At 42.9% G+C, this 25,213-nt stretch overlaps 1 protein-coding gene across 2 annotated transcripts in view; it reads right to left on the reverse strand.

The window, feature by feature from the left end:
- GRM7 (glutamate metabotropic receptor 7) overlaps positions 1-25,213 on the reverse strand; it is a 399,138-nt gene that overhangs the window by 242,934 nt on the left and 130,991 nt on the right. For both annotated transcript variants that reach the window (XM_079959692.1, XM_079959691.1), the window contains exon 2: positions 14,014-14,230. In XM_079959692.1, the coding sequence (XP_079815818.1) occupies positions 14,014-14,230 (217 nt within the window). The remainder of the gene's footprint in view (positions 1-14,013; positions 14,231-25,213) is intronic.

The raw sequence follows: 25,213 nt of genomic DNA on the forward strand, positions 1-25,213 counted from the left end.
GAGGTGAAGAGGGAGTGGCAGTCTACCAGAAATTGCTTTTCAGGTCGAGTCTGGCCTGGGAGAAAAGCAGCCTCCTAGTTGAATAGACATGGGAACTTCAAGAGAGTCCTTCACATCACTGTGTCCTTCAGCCATTGCATGGATCATACATTGCAAACCTACATCTGCCATGGCATACAAGTTTTTGCCAGGGATAAACAGTAATCCTTATATTTCTACATGCAATTTGACATCTTAGATGGGCACCTAAAGTGTGAAGTATCCTGAATATCAGAGGCTGCTCGCGGGGGGTGGGGGCCGAGCTGCTATGCTATGCTAGCTTCCCAGCTGGTGGGCTACTGATGGTTACCAGGAAGCAGAGGGGGCAAGGTTGTGATGCACATGCACCAGTGGAGCCAATCCAGCTCTCCTGCTGGTGTGTTTGCACTGTGCCCACCTCCCTGCTGCTTCACCCCTCCATCTCAGCAAGCAACAGTGATCACCAACCAGGAAGCAAGGGTAGCAGCTCCACCCCACCCGGTGAGCAGCCCAGTACAGTAACATTAATTAGTCATTTCTAGGATGAGGTGACAGAACATTCAAAGGAATGTGCAGCATGTGAAGAACACTTAAGAGACAGTCATCTCCTAAGACTTGATCTATAGATTGGAATCGGTTGACAGAGTGGTGTTATAGTACCATGGAGTGTGATACATCAGGCTGCAGGGGTGGGGGTGCCATTTTAGAAATGCTCTGCTGTGTTTTTAAAAAGCAAAACCAGAAAGAGAAAACCAGCATGGAGAGGGACTGGGGTGGAATCATTCATATCAAGCACTACTTCCTGGCAAGGATATCATCTGCTGATGTGAACTGGCCTGTTCCAAGCCAATGTGGCCTGACTACATAATATCTTATAAAGTGAAAAGTTGGTTGCAATTAATGGATTTTTATATATTATTCATATGTAGGAGAACTGAAAAGAAATTTCTGGATTTACTGCAGCCATAGCGGGATCACTTTATTATAGTGGAACCGGCAAAGGAAAGGAATGCCGCATCAAAGAGATCTTCAGTGCAACAGCATTATGTGAAAGAACCTCAAGAGGCACCGAACTAATAAAATTTTGCAAAGCACTCAGAAGTGTTAATTGCTTTTTAGTGTGTATTCCGGAACGCTGGTACAATAGGCTATCAAATTGTAAGGAAACCAATAATGACTCCTTTTTAAGTGCTTGTTGTGGAGATCCACCCCCACCCCAAAATACATTTGTTTAAAGCAACTCCATCACTGAGAACTTATTTATTACGTTCTTTGAGACTGTTTGCATACTGTTCATTAAACCTCCATTAGGCTGCAAACTTATAGCCACATCTGGCAACAACTTTCTGTAAAATCAAAGGAACTTCCTTCTGCTAGACATGTACAGCATGCTATCTTATTAAACTGATGAGATCTTGATGAAGCACATATTCACTATCTTTTATTTCCTGGATAAGAGAACTTGGACAAACTAACTGGTATTGGAGGACATATTACCAACATTCCCCCCTTGTCTGGCTCTGAAAGGGGTCCAGGCAGAAGCACTTTTGCAGTGGTACCAGCCTGAGACCAGTTTCAGCTGAGCCAGGACATGCTTGCCAGGACATGTGGAGGCTACTTAAGGCCTGCTTCTTCCTCCAGCTTTCTCTGAAAATGATGCAGCAGCCAGCCCACCCTCACAGTATGCAGAGGAAGATGATCTGGTCGCCAGAGTTGGGGCCATGCCAGATTCTTTTGTTCTCTCCTTTTATTTACTCAACATTATTTACTCAAAAGACAATGTGGATGCATAAATTGTTAACAGCTCCACCAAATTTGGGATTTTGTAGTTTTAACTCTGCAGGACAAGTTATTTTTAAGTCCACAGGTTTCAATGATTATAACACAAGAAAGGAGATTTGGCTTGAAAGGATTAAACTATCACAGGTACGAAAAAGTGTCCAACACATCCTATACCTGGAAATAGGTAGGATGCATTTCTTTTAAATCCCAAACCTTACTGTGCTCACACCAAGTACCACTGTTTCCCAACCACCAGCAGGGCATATTAGAGAGATGGGAAACGATGGAGGGCTAAATATTTGATCTGAAACTCCTTGTATCTAGTTGTAAAATATTTGGTCCTTGTGAAATTTTGTTTCAAGCATTGGCTGAGAAGGAATGGGGTAGTGGCATAGGATAAATCCTATGAAGGTTCATTACTGATCTCTTTAGAAATTGGAGGACCTACATGGCTAATCATAGCCATTCAGTGCATTTAAGTATAATATTTGGGCAACACATGAGGTCAAAGGCGCTTACTCTTATTGACAAAGGTTTAGCAAGTTGGCATCTTTAGGACTGGGTGGGTCATCACATATTAAATATATTCATGGTGAAGCAGTTCTTGCCACACTCCATCAAACCCAATTTACCAAGAGATTTGTACCATTAGTAGTAACCATCAGTAAATCAGGAACTTATTGGCCTGCAACATCTGTTGATTTCAATTTAAAAAATGCTGGTAGTGAGATCACTATGATGCTTCCTTTGGATAATGAATACAGATTGCCAGGTGTTGGCACTGAGGGGTTTTTTCTTTTCTTTTGGTTGTTCTCTTCTTCAAAACAAAAATGGGGAATTTATACAACAGACAGCAAACAGTACTTAAACAACAATCAAATTAATCACCAAATTATGACAATAATGTTAAAAAATGAAAAGGCAATTGCTTAGCAACCATCCAAATAGCTCAGAAATGCCAACAATGTAAATTTAATTAGCTATTAAATTTGTTTAGACACTCTGTCTAGACTTTCTATTTTCTTAATATAAAACTAGCTTTAAGAAAACTGAACAATTAAGTGTTTTTCATTTTGTCTGTCAAGAAAATTCAGATTATGGCCAATACTATGCAAACACATCTCTAAAAGTATTATTATTACTAATAATGTGCTACTATTTACTACATAATTGGAACTCAAATGTACAAGCTGCATTGTCATTCCTTGTTCTTCTATTCTATTATAACTTTCCCCAAACTGTGTCTATCCTGATTTTTTGACTACAACTGTCATCATCCCTGGCCATTGGCCATGTTGGCTAGGGCTGTTGGGAGTCAACAATGTCTGAAGGGCACCAGGTTGGGAAGGCTGATCTGTTACATTTATCTTGCTTTCAGGCCAGGGCCTTTTTAAATAGTAGCAAACCAGCAGGACCCTGACCAAACATACCTAGAAAGAAGCATCATTGAATTCTGTGGGATTTACTGGAGTCTTAGGTAATTGGGAGCAACTCTTATTCCCCACAAACCATGAGAAAGCTTCTCAAAAATTAGGTGAAATTAAATTGATTGCCAGTAGATTCAGGCCAGACAAAACAATGCAGTGCCTCATGTATAGTACACAGTGTGCCAAAAGCAGAGTTCAGGAGTGAACAAAGTGGCTCCTGAGATTATAACTGTATCATTTACACAAACACGATGCAGCTATCAACTTAGGTTTCAGTTGTTCCATCACTCTCCTCCATGGAAACTCACTGTTTGCTGCTGAATGGGAACAAACATAAATTGGGTTTTCTCTGGACAGACATTTGTTTTGATTCAGTGGTAAACATTGGGTTTTCCTGAGGAAAGCAGCAGGCCAAACGAAAAACCTCTGGAACCTGTGTCTAGTAAGCGCAGGGCAAGCGGAAATGTGGATGACTTTGAAGTGAAGACACATATTGCATTTCCCCCAATCTCATTATATCATCAGATACGAAGTTTGGGATAAATGCAATTCCACTCTCCCCAGGCTAAACCCACCCACCTACCGTTGTGGTTCATCAGATCAAATATTTGCTTCCATTTTCTGCACCAGCAGAAAGGAGAAGTGCCAAAATCCAGTCAGATTTAGATCTGGACCAGTGTTGGGTCTCTAGCTGTTTTTGAACTACAACTCCCCTTATCCCTGGCTAGCAAGTCAGGGGTGATGGGAATTGTAGTGGAAAAACAGAGAGACCCAAGTTTGAGAAACACTGGGCTGGACTATGCAACACTTAAAGGAAACTGAAAATGGTCTCTACTTCACAGACTGTCTGCAAGCATGCTGACATATAGCATCTGCATTCATCAACTTCCTGGTGACAGCTGGTATGGAAATTATCCATAGCAGGCAGAAGACTCAGGTAGTGGTATTACACATTCGGGAAGAGACTATCCCCAGATGCTGTTATGTCATGCAGGTAATGCGTTGTGGAGTGGGTCTTCTTCACTTTGAAGTGAGGAACAACTTGTTTGCTTGAGATGTCTTTGTTCGGGGGAAACTCATTAAACTAATTGCCTGAATGAAGACTGCAGAAACAAAACAAGGCTCAGATTATCCGTAAAGGTAGTGAAGGAGGCAAAAGAATCGAAACAACATTGCTCAGGTTAGACTCATCAGTGGAAAGGAGAAAAGAAAGATAGATGCATTGTAAAACTTGCTAATGAAAATGGTATTAAGCATAAGGTTTATGGAAATGAAGGGGGGGGGACAAAACTCATGTAGGGAATATAAAAGGTCTACTAAGTAAAATATGTGTGGACATCAAAGTTGTCTGTCAGATAAGCACAAACAAAGAGAAAAGTTTTTTCTCCCTCCAAACACTGGAACTCGTGGATATCCAAGGAAGCTGATTGTTGAGTGATCCAGAAAGTACAGTGTATAGTTTAACTATGGAACGCACTCCAAACAGGAGCCAATCATGGCCACTAACTTTGATGGCTTTAAAAGAGGAGTGGACAAATTCATGAAGGAGGAAAGGACTGTCGGTGGCTACTGTCAGAATGGCTAGGTTGAAGCAGCAATGCTTCTAAGTCCCAGTTGCTGGGAAGCACAGGAGGAGACAAAGCTCTTGTGCTCAGGTTCTGTTTGCTGGTTTCCCACAGGCAGCTGTTTGGCCACTGTAAGAACAGAATGCTGATGCCCTAGGTGATGGGAAAACCCCTGCAGCGCTGAGACTGGAGGGCAGCTGTGCCTGGGGAACCACCAGCCCCCCTGGAGCAGTGTGTGTGTGTGCGCGCACGCACACACACACACACACACACGTGCACACGCACATGCATGCACACACATGCTTTCTGGGGAAAGAGGCCTTTATCTCCTGGCACTGGTTGCCCATGCCACTACAGAACCTCTGGCAAGTGCCCTGTTCACGAGACGTCCCTCCCCATCATCATCTTCTCTTCTTCCCTTCCAGCCTCTGCAGCCTCTGTGGGGTGGAGTCTGGCTTCACATCAACCACTGGCTGGAAGTGAACTTCTGCCTGCCCCACAAAATCCACTGCTCCATTCCCCTAGAAGCCATCGTGAGGAGGCTCTCTGGTAATGTCCATCTTGGGTTGGGGTTTATAATAAAATAATGGTTGTTTTTTTGTGGCACTTCCTGGTCACAGAGTGCTCCAGGCACTCTTCTAGATCTGCACTCAAGGGGAGGGGGACGCTTCTGGCCTCTGCTGTGAAACTGGAGCAGAGGGGGCAATTGTTGTGATTCCTGCATTTGCCAGGGGTTTGGACTAGATAGCTATTGGTGTCCCTTCCAATTCTACAATTCCATGCTCCTGTGATTCTATTATTCATTGTTTGCTTGGCCCTCCATAAACTGAGCTTTTTCAAAGAAAAGGAGGTGCATCTTCAGGGAACTGAGAGGCTTAGCACAATATTTTCCACAAAGCTAGCCCCTCTCTTATCATCACAGGAAGGAAGCTCTTGAGGGCTCTCATTATCAGCAAGTACTGTTAAAATCCAGTTAAAGATTCCCTCTTGATTTCAATGAGAATGTCGCTCATACTCTGTAATGGTGGTCGAGCCCTCATCAAAATAAGCCCTCTTATTGAGTGCTCCTAGGTCAGAGTCCACCTTTCCCACTGACTCTTTCATTCTTCTTCACAGCATGCACTGTAAGATTACCATAATAGCATTGCTATCCCCTGGAATGCACCTCAAGCATTTGTTGCTTTCAGATTATTATACAAAGCAGGAGGAAATTCAAAAACTACATTTGTGAGACGTGTGTGTGTGTGTGTGTGTGTGTGTGTGTGTGAGAGAGAGAGAGAGAGAGAGAGAGAGAGAGAGAGAGAGAGAAAGTATTCAACAGTTCTGGCCCTCAGTGCCCAACAAAGAATTCAAACTTCCAGATCAGGTTTCTGCCCAAGACTTTAATGCTTAAATCAGGCACTATTACAATGTACAGCATGTGTACAAAAGAATACATGGCTAAGACACTGATTCTGCAGCACCTTCCTTTTGAAGGACAGGGTGGTCACAGCACTAAGTGCAGCAAATGGGTGGAGCCGAATCAAGAGAATAGGCATTCCTCCAGGTGGGTTGATATGTGTTTATGTGTGTTTATGCCACAAGTGGCGGACCTTAGGGTCTTGAATTTCAGTGGCACCCAGTGTGAAGCCAAAATTTGGCCCCTCCCTCTTGCCTTCTATTCTACATCATAGTTGAGGCACCCCCTGCAGCGCCCCAAACTACTCGTGCTTCCCTGGATCTGCCTCTGATGCCTGTGTTGGCATCTCCATTTCCTTGGAGGTAGAAGCAGAGTTGACACCAGCTCAACATCCAATTCACTCTCGTCGGCTGACAGGAGGAGGTTCTGGAGAAGGTTCTGATTAGAGGTGTCCAATGTCACTGGAGCAGAACATTCCTCTGCTATGCTGCATGGTCCCTCACCAGGATCCAGCTCACCACCGCCCACAGTACCAGCCCTGTCCCTGGACTCTGACCTCCCTTGGGTTCTGCCGACACTTCCCATCATTACACTGAGATTCTGTCCCGTGTGGTCCAGCTGCAGCAATCTGAGTCCCTGCCATTCTTCTGAGAAACAGACCATCTCCCCATGACACCTCCACAGGACTCATGCCAGATACTGAGTACCAGCATCTCCTTCCTTCCTTCCTTCCTTCCTTCCTTCCTTCCTTCCTTCCTTCCACCCACATTGAAAGATGTGATGTGGGAATGGGTCGAGGAGCTCTAGAGAGTGTGGAAATCCATATTATATGGATGAGTGGATGCCTTATGGTGCTCTGCATTAATCTCTGGAATTCAAAGAGGAGGCCATGGCCGCGTTCTCCAGAAGGAAGGGTATGGGAGACTGTCCTGATGATTCTCCCCTGCACGGAGCAGCCTGTTAACTCCTCAAAGACTTCCTGTAGATATTTTCAGGACGTTGGGCTGTGGACATTATACTATACATGCACGTTTCTAATGGAGTCCTAAGTAGCTCTTCCAGTAACACACAGCATGAATTTCCTGTGACCCTTTCCTTCCATCTGCATCCCCACAGTGTAACTAGCACGCATGAGGCCAGGTGAGGAGACTGCCTCAGGTGGAAGGACCGACTTGGGTAGCAGATCCCAGTGTCAATCTCTATTCAGGGCTGCCCCATCCAAGTGGCCAAGTGAGGCAACAGACTCAGGAAGCATCTACCAGGGTAGCTGTTCCCTGTGTTGATCTTCCTTCCCTTCTTGCTTCTGATGTAGATCTTCCCTCACCCCTACTTCCCTGCTGGGGAGGGGGCACCATTTTGGGTTCTGCCTCAAGTGCCCAAATGTCTTGGGCTGGCCCTGGTAACTAGGAATCCCACAGTCTCCAGAAACAGATTTGGGGGGGGGTGCACAAGGAAGGAAGGGGTGGGAAAGCCCTGTTTTCTGAATGGAACACTATTTGTTTTATAGAAAAGAACCTAGCATCCAAGCCCAAAAGGGAAATAATTATTAGTAGCATAGTACTACTGGTGGTATAACTCCACATAATAAATTACTACTATGTATTACAATGCAGCATTTGTGACAGAAGACACCCTTGAGACTTAAACTTATGCAACATTTATTAAATCAACATTCGTAAAGGGAGAGAGGAAACCTTTAAACCATTGCTAATAATTCTAGTAACAAGGAGCACACCAGAAGTGTGCAATGTGCGCCAGAAGGCCTACTATCAGTCAAAGACACATTAAAACATGCTACGATTAGCCTCCAAAGCAAGTACCCTCATTAACATTTCTCATGAAACTGATAAAACTCATCTGAAAGGGGGGGAAAAGAATAAATGTTATTGCTACTATTTTTAAATGCACCACCAGCAAAAATAAAATATCTCATTAAATGTTTCTGGCCAGCTTCACCATGCCAACTGAGAAGACAAAATCTGCGATATTGCTTCTCTTCTGGGAAGTGGAGAGAAAACTTTGGTGATGATACTTAGTGGCAGTTTCAGTAGTGTCAACTTAAAATGTAATTAAGAGGATGCTGTATTAATGAGAATGCTCCTCAGCTAATATGGCAATACATAAAAAGCACTAATATGAATGACTAGAGATCTCAGCAATTAAGAGGGTAAAATATACTTTGCAAACTGCATTTGAAAGTGTACATAAAACGATTCTGTCATTAACATTTCATACTCTGCTATGCAGTATATTTAACTCATGAGAAAAATGAAGTACAGTCCATTAGAATGTACTCAGGCAGAACGGGGGGAAATCACTCAATATAGAGAAAACTGAGGATGCATAAATTATGCCTCTCGTTAAGAGAAGTTTAGCCCGTCTACCAAACTTCCACCTCCTGTCTCATTTATGATGATTTTCAGCTTTTAAACCCAATGGCTCTCTCTGTGGAGATATTTATTTTAAAGGGGTTACCCAAGGGATCTCTTCATTATGTATGTTCCTTTAGCACATGATGGATGGATGGATTTGGTGTGATGAGACTGCATCTCCCCCCCCCCCTCCGCCGACTACTGTTTCTGCTCGGCACAAGAAATGCCTTTAATTTGGTATAAGGTTGCATGTCAATTCAATATAATTAGCCAAGGGTGAGAGGAGTCCAAGACCACAGCCATTCTTTAGGTACATGTGCAAGCAGCTAACTCCTGGGGCGTTCTGAGCAAAGCAGCTTGAAAGCCTGACATGGATTAAAAAGTAAAACTGTTTTGTGAGGTGCTTTCATCCAAACGTTATGGAGCTGAGCAGTGTTATATCAACTGGTGCCCTCATCATCAGTTAGAAATTAGGTGCGTCCCAAACATGCCACCCTTCATTATGCTGCTCAAGTTGCTTTCAAAGGGACATACAGTTGGACCAGCATAAGGAAAACTCGGAGTTCTTGGCAAGAGGTTCTTCAGAGCTCTAATGTTCAAAGTAATTGTTATTTTATATGCAGTTAGAGTGGTCAAACTGAATAATTCTCCCTTATTTATTGCAACTTTCCTTGCAGGTCTCCATAGAAATATGCAGCTTTAGTCTATGGTTCCGATTGGGCTGCAATAAGAAACTACAAATGAGAACAATGTCAGTATTTGCCCATCCTAACTCTCAGGGCAAGTACTGGAACATCATGTGAGTTCATGGATCATGGCTTTGACCCACATGTTGGGCTAAAGAATTCCTGCATTGCAGAGGGTTGGACTAGATAACCCCCATGGTCCCTTCCAACTCTACAGTTTTAAGACTTTATGATTAGAATACATGTTGCCATTTAAAGAGGGAAGGGGACTTTACTGGTTGCCTGATCCTTCAACAGTTAAAAGTTTTCCTGGGGATTTAAGGTAGTGCTGGGGCAATCTGCATGCACAAATAGCTGCTGTACCACTGAGCTGAGGCTCTTTCTCCTTGTAAACTTATATAAATTTGCACCAAAGTAAGTCTCACTAAGTTAAAAGAAATTCACTTTTAATGGTCTTATCCTTATTGCTATTGCAGTCTGATCCTTAACTGAACATTCCCTCCCTAATACACACACATCCTTTTAACCTTTTAGTCAGCAATTAACCTCACTAATTACTAATTAAGAAAACCAATTCATCAAAGATATGATGTTTAAGATTTGTGACCAGTAGTAGCATCAGTAAATCCAAATTATCTGTTGACATTTTAATCATTGGGGTGGGGGGCTAAAAATAACCCCCAAACAAACCACACAGACTGCAGAATGCAATTCAAATCTTCATCCCCTGTCACAAAGACAAATCTAAACTAACTTGAAGTGCCCATAATAAAAGTCACTTTAAGAAGAATTATGAACTCCAAAAGGACAAGTCGCGGTCTTCCGATTCTGCTAGTGTGTCTAAAAAATTACAGAAAGAATAATGTTCTCTAGTTACTGTTGCAAGCCTTGAGAATTTAGCACTTTGGCAGCCACTCTGGGAAATAACCCAGAATAACAGGTAATTTGGCACAGATTTGAGGGTGATGATAATAAACATTTTATCACTTATGAGAAGACTTCTTGTACATCAATGAAAGCTGAGCATCAGAAAGAATTAGATGCAGACTGTCAGCCAGCCAGAATCTCCTACATATTCCAGCAAATCACTTTTGAACTGTACCAGTTTTGATGCAAGACATGCATCATCATATGGCATGTCCAGCATAATATTAATAACACTTAGTATTTATATTTGTTCCGCACAATGTATGGTTGCCATATTTCAAAAAGTAAAAATCCGGGCACAAATTGCCCCAAAATCAACATTTCCGATATGGGCTGCCATCAACATTTCCGATATGGGTTTTCCAGGACATTTTTCACCTACTTTGGGAGAGCATTTAAAGGTGTAGGGCAGGCTTCCTCAGCCTCAGCCCTCCAGATGTTTTGAGACTACAATTCCCATCATCCCTGACCACTGGTCCTGCTAGCTAGGGATCATGGGATTTGTAGGCCAAAATCATCTGGAGGGCTGAGGTTGAGGAAGCCTGGTGTAGGGAGAGTGTGCTTTGCCTGTTTGTGATTTCCCTGCTCCTTCAAACACACCTGCATTGAAATAGTTTTTAATTGTTCAATTCGTTGTTGTTTTCTGCCCTGGGTGTCCGGGGGTGGGGAGCAGGGAACATAAATTTAACTAATAAATAGTTAAATAAATAAGTTCATCAGTTCCTGCAATATTAAATCCCAAACATTCCCCCCTTAATGCTACATTAATATGCGTCCAAACCAGGAAAATGCATGTAAATACCAGCAGCTTCTGAAACATCAACATATTGTATCTTGCTTCTAAAGAGATCTTTTTGAAACTGCAGCTTCCCCACCACTGCCATTTTTACATGGATTATGCTCAAGAATAAGATGCTTTAAATTACCCAATGACAGCTTTGAGTGTTGTTAATCAGACAGATGCTCTTTGACGTATGGATAATGCAGGAAATCTGCAAAGATGCAGTTGTTGCTGCCGCCACTGAACTAGTTAATTAATCCAGCAATAAACACAAACTTCATGTGGCTGCTTGAGATCATGGAAAATTTATTCCATGACCTATTTTAGATGGAAATCTCATTGGAGGTTGAGAAGATCTCATAGGAGGGCAAATCTATCTGAAATCCATGAGAAACATTTTAAATTTTGATGCAGTTTCACGTATTTGTTTAGTCTACTTAGTTTATTTTACCTAAAAACTTGATGTGTTAGATTAATAGTTCACCTAGCTCAGTGGTATCCAACACTAAGTCAAAGAACCAGTAGCTTTGCAGCATTGGAGACAGGCAGGTGTGACTTTTTGCCACAACCCATGAAAATCAGCTTGCACACCAAGTGACTGGGAAATGGCCAATGTAAGAACAATGTCAGATAGTCTTTCCTGCCTAGGAATGCCTCGAAAATCCCACTGCCTATGATACAGCCTGTTGATAACTGCAGCCAAACCAAGTTTTCCAGAACAATACTCAGCACGTATTTTGGCCAAATGGCCCATCCAACAGCAGAGTGGCAAGGAAAAAGGATGGCTTTTTATGTTTTAGTCTAGCACTTCAACTCTCCCTCTGATGCAGTCACCACACTCTGTCCAGGTTAGCAATGGAAACTCCAAACCATTGACAGGGAACTGTGCACACCTCTGGCATTCAACACCCCCCCCCCAAACTCTGTATTACTGTTTCTTGGTATTTTAGTTTTGTAAACTACCCTGAAATCATAACTGGTGAAGAGGGTGATATATAAAGTTCAAATGAATGAATGAATGAATAAGAAAATTGGAGAACCCAACACATTATGTGTGTTGCCATCATCTTAAATATTCCACCTTTGCTTCCCATTATACATTACATTAGAAGAACTGTGTTAAAAAGTGGGGGAGGAGGCTAATCCACAAACTAAATTACAGCAATGGCATTCATCCAACCCATGAAAATCACCTTGTATACAAGATGACTGGAAAATAGCCAATATAAGAACAATGTCAGAAATTTAAAAAGAAAAAAAATCTGAGGGAAGTGAGCATGTATTAAGTGACCACAGGAGTATCCTGGCAGAAATGTGTATGTTGTAATGGGGCAGGGTGAAAATGAGGTCAGGGAGGTGCTGGATTAGCCCAACTCTGACCTCACCACTGCCCTGCCCCACCCCACAAAATACTTCTGAGTTATATCAGTATTTTTACCCTCATTCCTTTGTCTGCAAAAGGAATACCATACTTCTGAATGATAACTGTTTAGTCTCACTTTCTGTATTGATTGCAAGTATTGATTGCAAGTGATCTATATTGATTGCAAGTATGTTAAGGTAATGTAACAAAAACTGGGCAATGAATTCAAGGTGTAGTGTGACCATCACTTTACACGTGGACATACTATTTCTGCAAGTATTCACATTTCTGTAACTAGAACATGGAGTTATATATTTGGGGTGGCAGCATTTATACATCTCTCCTGATGAAAATTAAAATCCAGATACTTTAATCCAACTGGCTTATTTAGTCTCCTCGAGTCCTTAAGTCTATCCTGAACAGAGGCAGCAAAATCCTTTCACCGGGGTACACTTTCCTCCGTAACAACCTGTTTCTTAAAATCCACCAAATGTCTCAGCTTATCTGAGCTAGCAGAAGACTAGCTTTCATTTTCTTACCATCTGGAGTGTTCTGTTTTGAGATGATGTATTTCGCTATGGCAAAGCAGGTTCCGTGCATGACTCTCAAGTTGTGCTGCAGAGAACCCTGGGATTCTTTGGAAATGTATCAAGATTCTCAGTGAGGAGATCAGTAGCAGCAGATAAACTCACATGGAAAACGGCTTGTACTCAAGGCAGTGACGGAGCCCATAAGCAGTACTAGGTGATGGGGTGGGGCTGCAGCATATCACTACGACATACCAGGGTGGAGAGGGTTGGGGCAGCAGTGAGGTCACTATGATGAAAACACACCAGCAGAACCAAGCCAGCACTCCCACAGGTGCATTTGCTGACCTTGCTGACACCTTACCTCCCTCCCTCTCTGTATGCAACAGCAATGTGGGCAACTGGATTTCAGATATCTACTGCCAAAACCTATGGATGGACATTCTAAAATGTGGCCATGAATCTTCCACCACATACTAGTATTTCAATAAAAGACATGTGCAGGGGTTCCACAGCAGACTCGTCATTGTGGAAAAGGTTCCCAAAAAGGTATGTTTGAAAACCACTGATTTGTCTCAAATAGTGTGGGAATATCTTCAAATGTAAGTGGGGAGCCTTTGAACATATATCAATAGACTGGACTTCTCTAGGCTTCCAAGCCCATTGCATTAAAACAGGTTTGGTGTCTCTTCAGAGCTAATAACCTTTGATCCCTCAAGCTGAGACCTCCTCACATTGTCCCATCTGATTTTAAAAAATATGTGTAAAATTATTTGAAAGACATAGAAGAATTGTCTGACATAAAGTTTATATCTAAGAAATTGCTTGGTTTAAAAGCACTCTTGGCTGTGAACAGATAAGGACTCAATATGCTAAAACATTGCTTTGTACTATCTCACCATAGCTCGTGATTTTAACAGTGGGCACACCAGAAGCTTGATACAATTTCACTGTTATATCTTTCTCCAACAAAGCATTAATGCCATTTAGCTCTCAGACTCATAAGTGCTTTGTTCCTAAAAACCTCTATGTAAGTTGAGAAGAGAGAAATGAAGAAACCATAGGAATGGAATTGTGAAGGTATGAATAATGTTAAAGGATAAAGCTTCATTCAATATAGTATTTAAAATAAGTTCCCATTTTGTGCAGCGTGGTTTGTCACCTACCTGACTCTCTGGAAATCTGTATAAAAGATTCCATGCCTTTTTCTCCATAACTTCCTTCAGAAGCCAATGTGGAGACATAATTCCATCCCAAAGCTCTCACGATGTCCACCATTGCCTGCGCTTGGAAGGAATCTGGAGGTACTACCCGTGAGAAGAAATCATAGCGCCTGTCGTCACTTAGTTCTGGTGCAGTTGAAGCATAACTGATTTGGGGTATCTGTAGGGAATAGAACAATTATTTGGAGTTATAAATTGATAAACTCAACACATGCACAACAATTAGCTTGAGCTATAACACAATTAGTCTTCCCAGTGCCCATCTGTTACTTTCTATCTCCGTCAGTGCCTAAGTGAAAGTCAATGAAGCCATCTTTCAAATGATTTTCATTATGTGAATACTAATAGGCCAATTAAACTATTATCAGTTTTGTCCCCCAAAAAACTTCCATGAACATCTTTGATGAAGGATAAGTTAGCATGCTTTGAGATAAGCCTTGGCCCCCCCAATGGACTTTATGATGCGTGATTTGTCAACAATATTTCACCATCTTTAGGGTTCTTGAGTATTTGCCTGTTTACACTTAGCTCTGCTAGTCTGAATACTGCCTACTAGAGCCTTAGTTCCCACCAATTTGTGATCATCTCTGTTACTTTGGCTCTCATCAATCTCAGTCATAACCATTGCCAATTTATGAGAAAATCCAGTTAACCAGCCATTAAAAACATAAGAGCTTGCTGGATCAGGCTAAGCCTATCTAATCCAGCATCCTGTTCTCACAAAACTGGCAAGTAGGACCTGAGCGTAAGATCCACTGGAATCTCAAGTATGAAGCCCTCCCCAAAATTCAGGGATTAGGTGCATCAGCTGTTCCACGGGACATAATGGAGCAGTGTAAGGTAAAGGTAAAGGTACCCCTGCCCATACGGGCCAGTCTTGACAGACTCTGGGGTTGTGCGCCCATCTCACTTAAGAGGCCAGGGGCCAGCGCTGTCCACAGACACTTCCGGGTCACGTGGCCAGCGTGACATCGCTGCTCTGGCCAGAGCCAGAGCCAGAGCCGCACACGGAAACGCCGTTTACCTTCCCGCTGGTAAGCGGTCCCTATTTATCTACTTGTACCCGGAGGTGCTTTCGAACTGCTAGGTTGGCAGGTGCTGGGACCGAGCAGCGGGAGCGCACCCCGCCGCAGGGATTCGAACCGCTGACCTTTCGATCGGCAAGCCCTAGGCGCTGAGGCTTTAACCCACAGCGCCACCTGCGTCCCAATGGAGCAGTGTAGAGCACTTCAAATCCAATTCCCAATCAGCAAAATTCCTAGTCAGACCACCTCTGCCTTCTGAAATTTCACCAGGGCTGCCTATGTATGTTCTGATTTAACTATTCAGACATGAGGCCTTGATTTGTGTCTCTTTTAAGAAAAGAATAGGCAGGATTCACCTAACCAGCCCCCCCCAGTGGAAACCCCACATAATGACTTCCACTTGCATAACTGGGCTTTTCCTTATCTCCTTCTCTCGTGCCTCTTGATTTTGGTTTGGGGGAGGCATTGGAAGAACCCCCAGAACAGGGCATGGGAGGAAGAGGAGGAGGAAGATCATAGCATCCGGCAAGGTGAAATGCTTGCAAAGACAAAATGATTGGAAGAGTGCAAGGTTGAATAGCACCTATTAATACTAAATTTCATTCTTGTATGTGCAATCATATAAGGGACGCAGGTGGCGCTGTGGGTTAAAGCCTCAGCGCCTAGGACTTGCCGATCGAAAGGTCGGCGGTTCGAATCCCTGCGGCGGGGTGCGCTCCCGCTGCTCGGTCCCAGCGCCTGCCAACCTAGCAGTTCGAAAGCACCTCCGGGTGCAAGTAGATAAATAGGGACCGCATACCAGCGGGAAGGTAAACGGCGTTTCCATGTGCGGCTCTGGCTCTGGCTCTGGCTCTGGCCAGAGCAGCGATGTCACGCTGGCCACGTGACCCAGAAGTGTCTCCGGACAGCGCTGGCCCCTGGCCTCTTAAGTGAGATGGGCGCACAACCCAAGAGTCTGTCAAGACTGGCCCGTACGGGCAGGGGTACCTTTACCTTTACCTTTATGTGCAATCATGGCCATACTCACAACCACACAGCACTGCCAAATCCCATTGATAATGATATGTAACCATTTGACAACATCTTTCTGTTGGAAGCGTTACACTGTTCATTGACATATCTGTTTGGTTTAACAGGGCTGACCCTGCCTTATTTAATCATTATTTTCAGTAAGGTCACCAAACAGAAAGAACCTGCTGCATCAGCCTCTCCTTGCTATTGTAAATTATTCACCAAAAAAGTGCTCAAACTTTCAGGCAAGGTTATAGAAGCATTTCTTACATTTTAAAGAGAAATCTATCCCACATTACCTTTCCTATCCTTACTTGCCTTTCTGCTAGGATTGCATTTTTAAAAGAATTTGTTGCTCATTTTAAACAGGTCCCTGTCAAGTCAGTAAGTGTCTCAAACAGGGAACTGAAATTCTTAAGGGGCTGGATCACCCTGAGCATACCTTCTTGCAAGAATTTGAGGAGTGCTATCTTCAACACAGAGATTTACTATCACAGTTTCAAAATAAAAAGGTATACTTACTACCACGTATTTGATAACACTTACGCAATATTACAAATATTACAAAAGCGAAAATATGATGATAGTGCGGAGAGTGTGTTTATGAATTCAACAATGATTACCGTATTTTTCGTCCCATAGGATGCTCCATCCCATAGGACGCACCTAGGTTTTTTTTGGGGGGGGGAATAAAGGAATTCCCCCTCTTTATTCCCCCCAAAAAACCAGGTCGGGGAACAGCGGTATGGCGGCGCTGCTCCTCCCAGCTGTCCGCCAAGCTTGTGGGGCTGGGCGATGTCTGCCCGGCACGTGGGGCGCCCTTAAGCAGAGCTGCTATCTAAGCAGAGCTCCTGCAGGGCTCCCAACGCTGCGGATGTCTGCCCGGCACGAGGGGCGCTCTGCTTAAGGGCGTCCCATGTGCCGGGTGGCAGGCTGCTATCCGCAGCGTGGGGAGCCCTGCAGGAACTCCCACGGGCTCCCCAGGCTTGCTGATAGCATCCTGAAGCCTGGAGAGTGAGAGGGGTCGGTGCGCACCGACCCCTCTCGCTCTCCAAGCTTCAGCGAAAGCCTGTATTCACCCCATAGGACACACACAGATTTCCCCTTCTTTTTTGGAGGGGTAAAAGTGCGTCCTATAGGGCGAAAAATACGGTAGTTTATTTCTTGGTTGATATTTTGTTAATGTTGTTAATATTGGTTTTTAGATTATTTATTGTATTATAAGCAGGCCTGCTGGGAGACTGAACATGAAGACTAAGCCACTTCAATTCTTAAAGCATTAGCTGGCACTGCAGCAGAGAAACCCAGCAAAAGACTATTCTATCATCTATCTATAGCTATCTATCTATCTATCTATCTATCTATCTATCTATCTATCATCTGTTATTAAATTTCTATACTGACCTTTATCTAAGGATCCCAAGGCAATTTACAATGTAAAAACACAAAAATAAATAACAAACAAAAACAGCGAACCCAAACACACAATTAAAAAGGTCATAGATGGTTTAATTAGCCAAAGGCCTGGGAGGAATGCTTTTGCCTGGCACCAAACTATATGTAATGAAGGCGCCAGGCGAGCCTCCCCGGGGAGAGCATTCCACAGGTGAGGAACCACTGCAGAAAAGGCCTGTTCTTGTGTTGCCATCCTCCAGACCTCTCATGGATGAGACACATGAAGAAGGGCCTCAGATGATGAATGCAGTCTCCTGGTCAATTTATATGGGAGAGGCAGTCTTTGAGGTATTAAGGTCCTGAGCCTAATACTGCCTCCCATCCATTAGCAAGGCAAGACAACAGTCCAACACATCCACTGCCACACCTGCAGAAGCAAAGGAGCAGAAGAGCTGTGTGTCATCAGCATATTGCTGACATCGTTTTCTGAAACTCTGGAAGATCCTACCTCAGTCGTTTAGTGTAGATTTTAAACAACATGGGAGATGAAATCAAACCCTGAGGATCCCCTCGGTGAAGCCTCCAGGGGCCGAAGAGCATTACCCACTGGAAACTACCATCCAAATAAGACTGGAATCACCACAAAGCAGTGTCACCCACCCCTAATTCAGACAGCCTCTCCAAAAGGTTGCTATCAAAAGCCACTGAAAGGTTGAGTAGAATTAACAAGGACACGTTTCCCTGTCTCTCTATCAACATAGGTCATCATGCACGGTGACCAAAGCTGGCTTAAGTTATCCCAAGGTTCAGAGAGCTTGTCAGCACCCCTCCTGCCAAATGGCCTTGTGAACAGCATCACTTGGTGGCTAGTTTGGAGCATTATCTCTAAATATAACAATATTCAGAACAGCGCCAGTCATTATGTGGACTGTGGCAGCTGCCTCTGGCAGCCCTGCAGGCAGGCAGAGAAGTGGTGGCAGTGGCAGCAGGTATGATGGCAGTGGCAGGGCAAGGCTGCTCTTCCTGTTTCACCTTGTGGCAAAAAGAGACACGGCTCCCCTGATCCTTTTTCATTTATTTAATGGATTTATAATCCACATGTTCAGAAAGATATACCAATATATAAGAACAAAACCAAGATATCATAAAAACACCACACTGCCAACTCTGAGATGCCTGAACCTGTAAGTCAAGCTATCCCTTTAGCCTGGAGGGCTTCTTTGTCCTGGTTAGTGGACTATGCTGATGGACTGTTTTCCAGCAGGTTAAATAACTGGAAAGAGAAATCTATAACAACACACAGGGCATTAAAGAAAGGAATGGGCTCCTTTGACAGGCCCCCTGGCTTTGACATGTCCCTACCATCTTGCCTACCATGCAAGATGGGGTGGAGTGGGGTGTCAACAGTTAGCAATAAAAAAATGTATGTGCTCATAAGCAGTCATTATTTGTAACCCATCCTGGGACCGTATGGTAAGGGGTGGGTAAGGAATCTAATGGGTGAGAAATCTGAAAAGGAATTAAATAAGCCCTGGCTTCTTGAAATTCTTTGTTTCCTTTTTAAATGAGTGAGTTGCCGCATGATACACAGGGCTTTAAATCTGATTGTGTGTGTGTTTAACTCTTGAGACACATAATCCAGATGTCAGCTTCATTCCACATTTTCTCATATATATACAGTGGTACCTTGGGTTACAGATGCATCAGGTTACAGACGCTTCAGGTTACAGACTCTGCTAACCCAGAAATAGTACCTTGGGTAAAGAACTTTACTTCAGGATTAGTACAGAAATCTCACAGAGGCGGCGTGGCGGCAGCGAGAGGCCCCATTAGCTAAAGTGGTGTCTCAGGTTAAGAACAGTTTCAGGTTAAGAACGGACCTCCGGAACGAATTAAGTTCTTAACCCAAGGTACCTCTCTCTCTCTCTCTCTCTCTCTCTCTCTCTCTGTGTGTGTGTGTGTGAGTGAGTGCATATAAACTTTGTGTGGCGTGAGGAATTTTGTACAGATTGTTTTCCCCCTTTCTTTTCTTTTTTGCAGTGTCACCAGTTTGGTCCAATATTTCGTGCAAGCCCTGCAATAAACTTCGTGAGCTATGCTGAAGTCCTCTTTCCCTGAAGGATCATCCCTGAAGGATCATCACTGCAATTCACAGCACAAAGTTACCATCTCATATGTATGAAACAAACAACATCTGCTCAAGTCAGCTAAAAGAAAAGAAAAAGCTCGGGACTTCCGGGTCGGCGCCATCGCCGAATGGCGGACTCCCTCCGAGGGAGTCGGCTGGGTAGGGGTCGGGTCCTGCTGTGCCGGCGACGCGGGGACCCTCAAAAACCATGGGCGGAGATGCCCATGGACTTGGTGACTCGGCGGGCACCGTTTGCGCCCCCCCGACCCGCGTTGGAGCCTTTTTAAAGGCTGCGGAGTGGGTGACGGGGGGGGTGTGGTGCTGTAAGTCTAATGCTTCCCCTGCCCAGCGAAGCCGCATGCCATTCGGCGGAGAGCAACGACTTCTTCTTTGAAAATTTCGGTTTTGGACTAAAAGGAACAACCCGTGAGTAAATTGATTGGACTTAAAAGGGAAATTTGATCTTTGAATTTGGAGCGAGCGGGGGGAGTGCAAAAAGGAAGTCCACCCCCCCCCCCCCGTTGTAGATGGCTCAACGCAAGGATTTGACAACTAAGATCGAGAGATGAACTTGTTTACCTGGAAAAAAAATTTAACTTCACGAAGGGAAATTACAATAATTGTGCTGGAGGAGAAGACTGATTTGTGGGAACTAAAATGCAACCCCCCCGGGAACCGGGAACGATCCGCTATGAGAGACTGGTGAAGAGACACAGAAACTTTGACAGCTGTCAAAGTAGCTGTCAAAGCAGGAAAATAAAAGAGAACTTTGTTACGATGGCTTTGCTGGTTAGATTTGTTACAATTTGGACATAAATTATTGGAAATAAAGGCAACAAGTTATTTGTCTTCTGGGTCTGATCTGGAAAGAAATTAAGTTACCATATTCCTTCTAGAGGGAGGCTGGGACATTGCAACAGTAGCAGCAAGTGGAAAAATACTATGAATTTGAGCAGGATCTGTTATCTCTTGGGAAAGCTGCAAAAACGAAGCATTATTTTGTCTACAGAGGTTTCTATACTAAAGGAGACAATGGATTTATCTATTGAAGAAAGGAAGGGACTTGACGCAAGTTATGTTCCTGAATAACAAAAGCCTCTGTGGAGAACAAGAAGTTTCTGAATTAGAAGGTTTCTGCAGCAGAACAGGAAAAAGCAACCTGAGGAATAAGAGCTGGACCAAATTTGAAGCCGGAGTATTTGGAACATCCAGACTTTAAAAGGACCAAGAAATAGAATTTAAGTTAGACTCTTAAACATAGAGGTCTGGATGGAAGAATAATGACTTTTTCTGAGAGTTTTTTCGAGATTGGACTTTCTGAAATTAAAAGCTATCAAAAGACGGCAAAGTGGAGTTGAGATATAGACGTGGATACACCAGGCTGGCAGTAGACAATGGATGAACTTTGGGGATTGGAACCGGGGAATGGGGGGGGGGAGATTTGGAATCCAAAGGCTGTAAAATTATATATTATTTCTTTCTTTTCTTTTTTCATGTTTGTTGTTTGAAAATAGGGGAATTCGTGGAAGGGAAATGGGGTCGATCTTAGGGAATTATATAAAATATAAGGAGAAATGGTTCATTAAGATAAATAAGATAAATTAATTTGGAATAAATGGGTTATTTAAAATTACAAATAAGGTTTTAAAATTTGGGGTAAGAATCTGTGGAATCAATTTAAGGGATATGGAATACAAGAGGGGGAGGGGGGGAAGTCCGGGAAAGATGCTACTGAAACCAAGTGTAAATCATATTTGTTTTTTCTTTCTTTCTTGCTATCTTTCCTTTTTATTCTGGAAAATTTTTAATAAATATTATTTAAAAAAAATAAATAAATAAAAGAAAAGAAAAAGCTCAATATACCACTTCTTGAGTCAAAAAGTTCAATTCTAGAGCAATCAAGTCACAGATGAATAGGAAACTGAAAGGTGTCTTCAAGAGAGAGATGCTTGTCAGTAAACAAAGCAGCCAAGAATCTGTAATCATACGGGAATCATAAATTTAGGAAGTCTGGAATCAAAACTCAAGCTAGTGAACTACTATAAATTGTGAGTGCTCAGCTGTCAAGGGCCTTTTCTGGTAGGGATGAGAAGTGGAGTGTGCAACACAAACATATGTCATTGACAAGATATTGGGAACCCAAAATCATCCACCATTTCCTGAGAGAATACAGCAGTCTCTCAGCATCATTGGTATTTATGAACATATTTTTCGTTCCCTCTAATGCAGAATTCAGGTAGGCAGATGCAGAATTCTAATGCAGAATTCAGGTAGGGACACCGAGGAACAATACAAAGGTATACAGAAATACTTATCTGTAAAATTAGGTCCCAATCCCTCTCCCCCAAATGCTACTTGGTGATTACTCCACATGCTTTGCATAAGGCCCCCAGCACACGGTGGACTGAACTCAAAATGCTGGCTTGTGTTTCTTCTCCTGTGCAGGTAGTTGAAATCGTGCAAGTCAAATGTGTGTAAATGAGGGATTACTGTATACAGTATATAATATAGTACATTGGGATACCTTGTGGGAAGCTGTTCATATACGAACTAAATAAAACAACAACCAAAAGCCTGAGTATTGGCCAGCCAAAGAGGGGTGGCTAACTCTTTCTGAAATACAAAAATATCAGAGAGACAGCTTTTAGTGGGATGGATACTTAGGCATAACTAAAGAGAGTAAATGCATTAACAAAAGAGACAACAAAAGTTCCTAATGCATGCTCTGCTTCTATAAAAATGTCAGTATTAGAATTCAGGGTTGGAGCCCTGCTATTCTTTCTTTCTTTCCTGTTTTTGATCCTGCGATGCTCCGGTGTTTAAAGCACCGCACCCTGCTGCCATGGGAATGGCAGGGATGTCAACAAATTCAGCATTACCATGGCTTTGCTGCAGGATTAAAAGTAGAAAGAGAAGAGAGGCTGACAAGGAGATGGAATTTGTTTAAGCACACAAAAAAAGCATCTTGGCTAATTCACACTTTAAAAAATGACTGGGAAGCCATGAACCATAAATCCATTATATAAGCACCGTCAGATTGATATGTAATAGAGACCCAGCATGAGCATTCAATCTTAAAGCTGCAGGGTTTCACCTCAACAGTCCTCAGTGATTCTCACCACAAACTCTTCTTCTAAACAAGGATCATGTGAGACACGTTTACAACCTGAGTGTGTATTCTTCTTCTATTTGCAGAGGGACAAGCTCTCTCAACTCTCTTAGTGTAAATTTTTTTTTGGGGGGGGGGGTAATGGTTGCCTTATTTTTACCCTGTTTTGCAAAGTTTTTGGTGACAAAATGAAGCACAGTTAGCTTGACATTTGGTAGTTCCACTTTCCTGTTCCTTTCTGTCATGGTAAATTGGACCCCGATAGCTTAGTAAATTAAACATATTCCTAGGAATTTGAATAGGACTGACCCATGATTGTTGAGTACTACCCAGAGCACAAAGGGTTCAGGTTTGCTAAATTTGTTTTTCAAAATAAAAAATTAAAAAATTAAAAAAAATGTCCAGTAGCACCCTATAGACCAACTACAATAATATTTGTTTTTCAAATATATGAAATAGCTGCTATATTTCGAAGCAGCCCCATTGGAATAGAGAGTTAAACTGGCCAATTTTATGTACTCCTGATTTGGATTGGAAGTTTGCCCCCAATAGTCCTGTTTGCATGGAACAGAGCCTTTGGGGGGGCAAATGGAAGCTGAGTAGGAGGAAAATGATTTTCAGGAGGAAACTGGCACAGTTCCCGATCTGGATTAGAAACACATTCTTGATGGGGGCCCTGCAGCTATTTTTTCTTCAGAATGAGAGCAGCCAATTTAAGCACACTTTTTAAAGCAAGTGTGAATAATGTTAATGTGCAGATTGGCCTCTAGCCTCAGCGGAGCATATTTTGCCTATCTCAAGGTGCTGCAGCGATTGCTGCCATGCTTCTGGGCTCAATTCAACTGTAGGTTTTTAACCTTTAAAGTCACAAATGTCCTGGTTCTTAAGGGTATCTCAAGAAGGACTTTGTCCTTGAGCCTTATAGTCTTGCTGAGGAAGTTCGGTTTATGTAGCCTGGTTGATATGGATTAAATGGACAATTCCGCCCCAAATATAAGTTTTGCTTAAAAAGGAAAAGTACACTCAGATATTTACTGGAACTTAACATCAGGCATGATTTTACTGGGTTTCGCTCTGTGCCTTCTGCAATCTGAATGAAATGTATCACCTCATTCCCTTGGCCTGCTGATACCACGGCTGATACCTTGGCACCAATCTAGTTGAAAATGTTGTTTGCTTTGCCCTGTAGTGCCAGGGGTTTAAGCCGGCAGTATATTGTTCTTTGTCCTTGTGCACCAGCTGGTCTATAAATGATATTCATGGGGCTATTTTTTAATCAGATGAAGATTTCTATACCATTCACAGAGTATTCCTCTTCGTAGTAGCAGCAAAACTAAACAAATGGCTAGTTTTGAATGAGATTGCCATTTATCATTATTCTGGTTTGTTGGTCTGATATTTTACATTGGGTTGAATGGGTGAGGAACCTCAAGCCCAAGGGTCAAATGTGCTCCTCCACACCTCCCTAATTGGCACTCAGGACTGTGATTACGCTTCCAGGATGGAGGATCTGTGTGTGGATGAGTGTCCAGAAACCAATGGCTTTCATGTGGCTGGTACGGAGTCTTCTTCAGTGCCATACAGAGTGGTGGTCCATAGGCTGGTGCTGATCTGTACTTGAACAGAGAAGCCAACCTTCTAAAATGCAATGGCAGGACTCACTTTTAAAAGTCCAGTATAATTTTCAATATCATTTTGATATATATAATTGTTTTCAAGAACTCTTTCTTTTTCATATTGTGCTGCAAAGCTACAATGCATGGAAAAGTACATAGAAATCCTTGTAATCAAATAGAATGCATCCATAGGCATTTTATTGCATTGCTCTTCATCATATTCCCCCCCCATTACCTTTTATTTGTACAGAACTCTATTCTCGAAATCTTTTTTGTTTCCTCCCCAGGGAGAGCTATCCCCCCCTCTTTTCTTACTGAGTTTCTTCTGAAAGTCAGGGTTTACTGAACATGATTGAGTGCTGTAACATATTTCATAACAGATGCAGTGAAAACATCCCTGTGTTGTAGGGATTAAACTGAGCCAAAAAATTGGATGAAAACAGATGTTTTCCATAGTCTCTCAACAGAAAGACTGATGCAGACTCTACCATCCAGTGAGATGTATGCTTCACACAGAATTGATAGCCCTTTGGACCATGCAGAGAAAGAATATGGGGTAAATCTTCCTCCCCCTCCATAAACAAAAGTGCAACAGAAAAGTGCCCTATGGCTTAGGGCAATATATTTTTCCGAGCCCCAGGTACCACCTCAGTGATCAACTGCTGCCTCTATTCTCATTGAGCACACTTGCAGATATTTTTCATGAACTATCCCTCAGTGATATAGGGACCAATAATTCTTAATTTAACTCTTGGAGAAGTGGCAGTGTGGTGGGCCCAAGTTGTGAAGCTGCTCTCCTGACACCAGTGATGCTATAGCTTCCCTGGGCAGGGCTGGAGCAGGCAGGGTGGCAACAACA

Source organism: Podarcis cretensis (genome assembly GCF_951804945.1).
Source record: "Podarcis cretensis genome assembly, chromosome: 2".
Classification (NCBI taxonomy): domain Eukaryota; kingdom Metazoa; phylum Chordata; class Lepidosauria; order Squamata; family Lacertidae; genus Podarcis; species Podarcis cretensis.